Source organism: Gavialis gangeticus, unplaced genomic scaffold, assembly GCF_001723915.1.
Source record: "Gavialis gangeticus isolate Ggan-Ray unplaced genomic scaffold, GavGan_comp1, whole genome shotgun sequence".
NCBI classification, from domain to species: domain Eukaryota; kingdom Metazoa; phylum Chordata; order Crocodylia; family Gavialidae; genus Gavialis; species Gavialis gangeticus.
The window spans coordinates 5015555-5025273 of NW_017729004.1; the positions used below are offsets into that span (position 1 = coordinate 5015555).

Here is a 9719-nt window from a genome sequence, read left to right on the forward strand (position 1 = left end):
ACTTCCCGAGGACTTTTCCAGTCCTCTCTTTCTATGATCCTGTTCCATGATGGTTTGCCACCCTGGTGACACATGTTAAGTGGCTTTTCACTGAAACACTCAAGCATACATACTTCAAATAGGTCTCTCTTCCCAGTTTAAAACCCCTGTTCTAAAGGATGCAGACACTGCACTGCAGAAGGTAGGTCATGAAATAGCAGATCTGGACAGTCGCACCCATTAAGTGCCTTCTAGAAGACGCACCATTTGATTCTCCGTGATTTGGCAGAGCACGTTCAATACACTAGTATCTAAAGACTCCTATGCACTATGCAGCCAATACATGTAGAACAAGGTGGTCCCTGGTCCCAGAGTCCTAGCTCAGGCTGTAATACCTTAAAAGCTAGTGCATACCTTTGAGATTAAAATCCATTGATGGATCACTTAAGCAGTCCTGCTCTCAGCAGTAACTCAGGCCTATAGCTACAGGGATGAATGTATCCAAAAGCCAGCATGTTATAACTTGGAAAATGAATAGACAGGAGAGAAAGGGCGGTTGCGAGGCGCTCTTGCATGGGGTCTTCACATGCATGGCTTAAAACAGAGCCAGACACTTATTCTGTATCTGCAGAGTGCCAGTGCCTCACAAGACCTCCCTTTCACCCATTTGCAGAAAAGGAGTATGCAGGGAGTTGTGCCAGGTAATGCAGACAGACCCCTCGAACCCAGAGGCTTACAGAGAACAGATTTGTGCTGGCATCTCGGAAATAACCAACACCATGGGCAAGGGTTTGATGTGATGATTTTAGGGATATCTTCAGTTAACATCTGCCTACAAAACAGCAGACTGGTCTCAAAGGACTGGAAGGGGCCTCCTGGGGCAAGGCTCCAGATTTTTTTTTCCCCCTTTTTTAAATGAAGGACAGGGCGATGGCAGGCATAGCCTCGCAGTTCTGCAGCACGTGGCTGCAACACTGCCTTATTTAGTTCTGCTAGAACGACACAGCTGAGCAAACACTAAAATAGTAATACAAAGACTAAAATTGCAATACAAAATACAACCCCCCCCAGCCCACCCCCCTCTCTCAGGCTGCTGCTTTGTGCACAACCCTAGGGAAGGGCTGCACCACAGACTTAAACTGCTCGGGGTCTGAAGTGTGTTGTTTCCATCCTGGGTGCAGGAGAGCTAGCAGCTATCCTCAGCGATCAGCTAAATCCTATGCTTTTTTTCCCACTCTGGACTAGGACAGTCGGGTGCTGCGCTCGTACGTGCCAACAGGCAAGACAGGCACGAACAGATCACCTTGCTCTGTCGCATGTATGAAAAAAATGAACCGTCCCTCATGGAAACGGAGTCAGTGGCAGCGATTCCTAGAATGCAACCAGCCCGGCAGCACCAGACCAGGAAACTGGAGCCCCAGGTTCTAAAATCGCAGCCCAACCCTTATATCCAATCACACGGACAATAACAAGGATTAAATACTATTTATAGGCTTACAGTATGTCCTAGGTCTAGGTTTGCACAGTGAAACGCTGATACGAGGCACCTGCGCCAGCCAATCTGAGTGGTTTTAGTGCAGGGTAAGTGAGGAGTGCCAAACAAAGCAGAGAGATGAAGGTGGAAAAAGTTTCCCTTCAGAGCTGTGGATAAAAGCCCTGCCCTTTCTCGTCTCCTAAAGGGAGGCTCCCTCGCACACCACGGCAAAGAAAAAATCCCACAGTGAACAAGGTGTGTTCAAGTCACGGAGGAGGAAGAAGGGTCTGAAGAAGGAAGGGACACCTGGACGGATTCAGACCAAGCTCCAGAGAGGTGAAAAGTGAAGCAAAATTCAGCCGTGACACCCCCTGCCACTACACACCCTACTGACACGAGGCCTGAAGTCCAGATAGGACCAGGGACTCACCTTCATGCCCACAAGGTTGTTGTGAAAGTCCACCCTGGCTCGCAGGTCCTTGATGGATTTCTTCCCCAGAAACTCCTTGACGAACTTATTGCTGTACTTGAGGTTGTCGCCACAGCCGCCCCACTGCCAGGCCTCCCTGTTCTCCAGGTCAGGGGCTTCATCGCAGGTGCAACGCTCCATACGCCCAGCGCTGCAGGCTTTGGCCATGGCATGGGTGAGCCCTGCTGAGGAAATGGCATAGAGGAAGGCTGTTTCCTTAAAACCTAGGAGAGAGCCAAAAGGACACCATTACCTGGGGCTCAGCAAAACAAGCTGTACTATATGTGCAGGCAACACTGCAACGAGCAGCTGAACTGGAAGGAACAAGTTGTGCCAAAACCGCCTGTTGAACTCTGTGGGATGACGTAGTAGAGAATGCAATGAAGGGAACCTCTTTCCCTTGGCAGGGCAGCAGCAACCTGAAGCTCTCCACAAGTATGTGGCAAGGTCTGTGGGGCTGATCGAGGGAAAAAGTGGTCCCAGTGGTGTGCGTGGATCTGCCAAGACCATCCTGCTTCCAATCGAGCAGAGTGCCATCACAGAGATGAGGCCAGCCAGGACTTCAAAGCCACCACCGATGTATGTACTACAGCCTTGAGCAGCTAAAGGGTTACAAAGGAGGGGGGGCGGGGGAAAACCCTGAGGATGCCTGCTCCAGAAGCATGAAGTCTTGATGGCCAGTGCTAGAAAACTAGCAGCAACGTAAGCGAGGCAGACTGAGCAAAACAACGTGCAAAACAGGCGGTTAACTACATCCTCTGGAAATCTCAAATCTACCAAGCTAGTTCTCTCTCTCTCACTTGAGACTGAGATCATTTGTACTTTATTGGAAAATAAACTGAAGTAAAGCTAAAGTGGTTTGCATTAAGGTTATACAAGGAGCCAACAATGGAGCAACTCCTGCACAGCTGCATAGTTGAGATCAGACTCCAGGATTCGAGTCTGGACTTCACTCGAGAAACACCCCCATGCCCAAAGTCACGCAAGCCAATTGCAATAGGGATGGATCCATCTGTAAAGCCAGTCCAGTTTACACCAAACTGTTGCAAGACCATTCCTGGAACCGCCACTGGGAAGGCTCGTGCCGAGTGATCACGGGGCACTGCACCGTCCTGATTACTGTTCCAGCATCATCACATTGCTCTCCGACACCTAGCACTAAAAAGGAGATGGGAGAGACAGGCTGGACAGGGCGAGGGCTTATCATAGCTCTGCATGGCCTCCAGAAGGTGAGGCCAAGGTCTGAGCAGGGAGAATTTCCCCTTCTGCTACCAATTCAGGAAACACCTACTGAACACCGCATCCCTCACTAGAAGCACGGCAGTGGCAGAGGTAGTCGCTGGATGATCTTAGTACCAGCCCAGCCCCAGCATGGGTATATTCTGAATATCCAGTACCTAAGGGGGCATGACACCCTATCCCACATAAAGGGATCATACAACCCCATTACCCATCATCTCAGTGGCCAATTTAACCTATTGCAGGTGCAGGCTCCATCAGATCATGGCAGGGGCATCCGGCTGCTGCCAAGAGAACGCAATTTGCTGGACACCTGACAGAAGGTAAAACAGAAATGGGTTCAACTCCAACCTGGCTCATAACATCTGCTCTGCACCAGAAGGCAGGAAGGATTTAAGGGAATGATCTGGGTCATCTGGGATCACTGAGTACAAGAGACATGTTTGCTCTTTTTGGCCTCGCAAGAGAGCCTTTTTCCAGGGTTATCCTGTACTTGCAGGCCTGTCTGTTCAGTGTATGTGCAGAATACAAGCTTTCCATGTAGGAAATTAATTTTGGGAGGGGAATGATCATTTGTCTAGGCTATGCCAGGTGCTAGCCAGAATGCATGGGTACCACTGCCCTCCCTTGGACAGATGTCAGAACTGCTCCACTATGCATCATAGGCTCTGTACCGCTCCGAGCAATGCTCCAGGGCTTTTGGAATAGGATGCCCCAGTCTTGTCGCTGCCCCAAAAAAAGGAAGCAAGTGCATTCTGTGGTTAGAGATCCCGAAGGAAAACTGTCACTTATGAGCAATGCCAAAACCAGCCATCAACTGACCTGCTAAGAAAGCAACCATTATTTTCTCGTTGGTCTCAATGGGATGCTGGATACCTTCTGCATGTGACAAGCCCAGCATTAAAAAAAAATAATTATTTGCTTATTTTATATAGAGAGAATAAGAATAAGAATAAGGAGACACGCAAGGTCAGAGATACACGTGGAGAGAATGGATCCACTCTGGTGGCAAGATGCATTTGTTCAAGTATTAAAAAAAAAAGTAATAATACCAGGGACTTGTTCTCTGTAGAGGATTTCATAACCACCCCACTAGATATAAAAAGCTTATTCTGCTCTTCTCCATCCTTCATTCCCCGTGCCCATCAACCAAGGTATCAACTCACTCTTGGGCAGCTCACACGCTTCACCCAAGTTCATGTGACATTTGGCTCTGGCCAGAATTAAAGCCATCTCCATGGTGCACTATTTGATTGCACCAAGATATTTTGTAACAAGATAATGAGCTCTAAATCAATGCAGGCATTCTAACCTCAGGTGCCTAGGGAGCCTGCCATCCAGACCTATCCAATTTCAGCCATTTCCAGAATCGCATGCAAGTCTCCAAAGAGGGAATCCAAAGAGAATAATAAATCCTTTAACTGCACATTTGTTATTTTAAGAAATGGACCACTTATCTGGAAGTTGCAACCCAGCGATCGAGCAGTTTTCTGGTGACTGAACACAAGGTACAGAGGAAGAGTGTGGGGGGAAAGAAAAAAAAAAAAAGAGGCAAATTGGCTGCTCTTCTCCTGGAAAGGGCATGCTAAGTCTTAAAGGATGAAAAAAACCACACTCCAGTTTGCCAGGGTTTTAACTACAGCAGGCGCATGCCCCTTTGCCCTGAGGCACGGCTTGCTGCAATGCCGAGACAGGAACCAGCAACTCCCTGTGCGGAGGAGTGAAAGATTGAAGGGGAGCATGTTGTGCTAGAGGCACATCTGCAAGATTAACAGCGTCTGTGGAGGGTACAGACGAGCGCGGAGAAATAAAACATGGAACAATGAGACAGCAGGCAGACTACTGCAGCCTTTGGCAGGGTCATTTATTACGCGGTGCCTTTTCTCGCAGAGGCAGATAACACATTCTGCCTTGTACTGTATCCAGGTCCCTGTGACGAGCTACCCACCAGGACACCTCTCCGCCTGAAAAAACAGACTGTGGCCTCTGGGTGTCAGTATGAGAAAGCCCATTAGCCAGGGGTACCTCCGGCCAGCAGACTGTACTATGGGTCCAAGCAGAACCGTGCAGACTTCCTTTGCTCCCTACCATCGCTGACACCGCATCAGCTTAGACAGCTGTGCATGCCTAATTTTGTGCTGGAGGAAGCCTACCGGAAGAGAAGTATGGCCTAACAGCTGGAGCAGAGTTGCAAGTTAAGACTCCTAAGCTTCTACTCCCAACAACTGCGTGACCTTTCACTCACCCATTTTACAGACAAGCAGGTTGAAGCACCAGAGGGGGTAAACACAACCGACCACTTCTGTAGCTTCCTGGGTAGTAGAGAGAGTCTAGAAAGCATGGGGTTGGCTTTCCCCACTCTTCACCCAGAAAAACTCGGATTACAATAATTTTCCACTAGAGAAACTAGAACTCGCGTTAGGTTAGCTTCACTTGTGAAGACATTTTCTCCCTTCCTACAAGGTAGAGTAACTCCCAGTGTACGCTCTCTCCTCACCCAGCTTCTGCTCTACAAAGAAGACCCCCAAAAGAGAGGAACACGGTAAAAATTTCTCTCTCTGCTAAAAATAAAAACCAACCTCAACCTTATTTTCCTTTCGGGAAATAAAAAAAAAAAGCAGGTAGGCACATCCTCACAGTGGGAGCGCGATTCCACCACAACTATTTCCCTCGTTCTTCTGCAGCAGCAGTGCCCTCGTCTCCTTTGCTCCGAGCAGCACAGAGCATGCAACGGTATCCCTTGTCGCAGGAAAGGGTTGGAAATGAAGACTCCTTTGGTAACAACTGCCTGTTAACACAGGGGACTGGAGGCAGCAACTTGAGTCTGATGATTTGGTATGAAATCATTGATACGACCCTTTGCAACGGGGGAGGGGGGGCGACCCTTTGCAACTCAACCTACCAGTCCATGGCCATAGGCCTCCGATCCCTTGGGCTTACCTCTCTTCAGCAGGCTGGCCCTGTAGCGCCCCTCGAGCGTGCAGTTCCACCGTTCGAAGCGGAACTGGTACTGGCACTCCAGGGCACTCATGCTGATGGCCTCCATGAGGGTCTCGGCCACCCCGGGGTCCCGCCGACACATCCTGCGCTGCTTTTTCTCCAGCTTCAGGCGGTCGCACACTTTGTAGTGGGCCTTGACAGCAGCTTCCTCCATTTCTGAGGTCAGAGGGAGGATGGTCAGGGGTTCATTCCCAGTCAGCCTGCGAAAGGAATAGGGCATGGGGGGAAAATGGAAAGAAAGAGAAGAGATCTAGTCAGCGCAAGCAAAGTGGCTATCCCCCATCAAGCTGATGCCAGAAGCAGAGATCTGGGGAGCTTTTCTCCATAGGGAACAACCCAGGATTTATACAGCTCCCTAGATCTATTCCTTAACCCAGAACTTCATAAACCACAGCTTCAGGCAACACTGCCAAGAGGCTTCAGTTAAAAAGAAGTGAACTTGGGGGGGGAGAAAAAAAAAAAAAAAGACTAGAAATATTTGGAAGCTTTAGAGAAATACGTGTCCCACCCCCTCTTCCCCTCTCCAGCCTCCTCCAAAACACAAGGTCCTTGACTCGCACAATGTGCAATAAGAGCAGCCAGCATACTGTTCCTGGTGTCGAGTGACGGGCTGCTGGACACCACCCAGGCTGGCATCGGCCCCAGGGAGTAAAGAAGCGGCAAGGAACATCTGCTGGAGGCATGAGCCGTTTGTTGGCTCCGCTGCCCGTACCCCACTCTCCTGGCTCTGCCCTCTTCCGGCCAGGTGCCAGTGCAGTCAGTCAATGGGAATCACTATATAGGGTTTCGAGGGACCTGAAGATACATTTCCCCGGCCAAAAAGGAAGAATTGCTCAAGCCAGAATTCAAAACATGCTGGAACGCTTCAGGCCTGGGCGGACGCGCGCAGAGCCAGTGCGGGGCTGGGCCTGCGGCGTCTCCAAGATGCACGCTTGGCAGCTTTCAGCGCTTGCACAGACAGCCTGCAGGTCACAGAAAAAAAGGTGCTGGGGGTAGAGATGGAAAAGAGGGAGGAAAAAAATAAATAAATAAAGAAGGAGCCCCGCTTCTCTTCCTTTTTCATTTAAAAAAAAAAAACACACTAGTTAGGTGTGCAGCCCCCTAAGGAGTCAACCTCTGCTGCAGGAATGCCCATTTGCTTTTCATTTTACAGGGACGCTATGTTTTGCTCGGGGGCTCGTGTTGCCCCATCCCCTCCAAACACGAACGATAGTGTCAAAATATTCCTTTATGAAAAGGCATGGATCCACTGTGCTGGCCAGGTACCTACATGCCCCCAGCCAGTACAGACGGCAAGAAAGAAGAAAAAAAAAAGAAAAAGCTAACTTCCAACAAAACTAATAAAAGCCATTTTGGTTTTGCAGTTTGTGGGAGGAAGGGGGTTTCCCCCTTCTCATCATCCACTTTCTCTCCCAAAGTATTTTCTAATTAAAAAGTGAAAAACTATTTTTTAAAAACTTTTGAAAGAACCTATATACCCCTGCAAGAAACAACTGTATGGAGAGACTTTCCAGACTAAAATATACTAAAAAAAATGATTTTAGAAACTAGCTTCACTTGCAGAGTTTTAACTAGCTCCACTGCCCTTGACCGAGACACTTGCTCAGGACCGTCTACCTAAGGAAGAAGGGTACCAGCGAACCATGGGTTGAATAGTCACGTGTAGCACCATGTAGCCTTAAACTGAACAGAACAGTCCAGCAATACAGAAGTGCAATGCTTCAATGGACCATGCATCATTGGGATCCATCAACCCATCTACTCCTCTTTATCAAGGAAGTTTGCTGTAGAAGTCTTTATAAAGGATATCCACGAACGTAAGAGAAGAGAAACACATCGCAAGTATCTTCTAAAGCAAACCTCCTCCTAAAACATCAGTCCAAGGGCACTACAAGCCCTCTTTAGTATCTCAGAAGATGCATACAACAAGCAACTATGAGAAGGGATGAGTACATAGATGCTATAGCCAAGCTGGAGAGGGACTCACTATTCCGGATGTTATTTTTCAGGTGATCATCACCTTCTGAAATAAAACCTATTTGAAATATCTAGGTAGGCACCCAAGTGTCATTAGTCTCTTTAAAGCCCAGGTTTTTTGTTTTGTTTTTTTCAAGAGTACCAGGATGGGATTCAAAGTGCTGTGTTAGCAGCCTGGACTCAGGCCTCCAGGATTAGTGCCTGGAAAGTCTAGGAAATGATAAAAATATTGAAGCGTTAAATGGACCAGTTGTGAGCTGGATCCGTTTTATTCACTCTCGCAGGAAGAGCTTCTGCAGGATGTTGCCAGATGTGACAACTGTGGCTTGCGGGTCACAACCAAGGTGACTACAAATATCCTAGTCCAAGACATAGGCACAAAAATATCATGCCAGGCAGAGGATGAAAGTTATTTACCCCAAGTGCAGCCATGCCACACGTGACACCCCAGAGTGCTGAAAGTAGGCAAATCCCCTCCAGGGAGCAAAAAGAAAAATTCTCTGTAAGATCCTAGAAAACGCGGGTAGGAAGGGACCTCAGGAAGTCACAATTAGCTCAACCCCCTGCTCCAAACAGGACCATCCCTGTTCCCCCAGCTCTTCGGATCTCAGCCCATTAGCTGAGTTTTGCTCACTAGTCCAAATTTCTGAAGCATCTGGGAACAAAAGCGATGGGAAAAGTTGTTTCTAATCTTCTACTTTGTGAAGGTGAAAGTGGGGCAACGTGCAATCCAGCAAGCCTGGTGAAAAATGAAGGCCTCAGCATGCTGAGCTAGAGTTGCACTGGCCTCAAGAAAACCATCTCGAGGACAAGACATTTCATAGGGTTAATGTGAAGGTTGCCAGAGGTCTAGAGCCCGATGTGCTGGGAAAATGCATGCAAGGGAGAAGGGAAATACCTAGCCAAGCTGGTGAACAGGCTAGCTCTTCAAAAGAAACACCCCCATGGAGCAAGTGACTCAGTGCATTCACAGGCAGGTTTTTTTTTTTTTTTTTTTTTTTTTTTTTTTTTTTTGTGTGTAAAACAACACACAACAACCAGCAGCACCAGCTCCGTGCCCATTTCAGTTGGGGGCACCAAGTAGCAGCGTTGGGACGTGGAGACACTTTGCGACAGTCACAGTAGAAGGGCTCAGACAGCATTTCCCTCCCCCTCTTCCCCAAACAGTGGCATCAATAAACAAGCGCCAGCCGAGCTGAGCGAAGGTCCCCATATGAAGTGCTGGTTTGGAGCTGCCCCTGCATGGGACCTTTATAATCCAACAAAGCTCTTTTATGCAATGTAACACGGAGTGGGGTCCTGTGAGGCAACGGTGTCAGTTGGATACCTTCTCAGCTCCTCACAAAGACCAACCTGTTCCTTCCAAGGGGACTGGAAGTCTTTTGGGGTGAGCAAAGTTCAAAGGCTTTTTTTTTTTTGTTTATGCTCACCCAAATCCTTAGCTTTTAGGATGAAATTGCCAACTAGTGCCATGTGTGATTGTGTTATTTTGGGCCAAGAGGGAGGGGGTTGCATGTCTTTCTTTGTTAGGACCTGGACTGAGACCAAAACAGCTCATTTCTCATAAATCAGGAGGACCAG

At 48.3% G+C, this 9719-nt stretch overlaps 1 protein-coding gene across 1 annotated transcript in view; it reads right to left on the reverse strand.

Moving 5' to 3' along the window:
- Positions 1-7031, reverse strand: part of WNT9A (Wnt family member 9A) — a 29789-nt gene extending 22758 nt beyond the window's left edge. Inside the window, exons 1-3 of the mRNA XM_019508041.1 lie at positions 6722-7031; positions 6102-6361; positions 1884-2146 (exon numbers count right to left, since the gene is read on the reverse strand). Of these exons, the coding sequence (XP_019363586.1) occupies positions 1884-2146; positions 6102-6361; positions 6722-6831 (633 nt within the window). The 5' untranslated portion in view covers positions 6832-7031. The remainder of the gene's footprint in view (positions 1-1883; positions 2147-6101; positions 6362-6721) is intronic.
- Positions 7032-9719: the final 2688 nt, after the last annotated feature.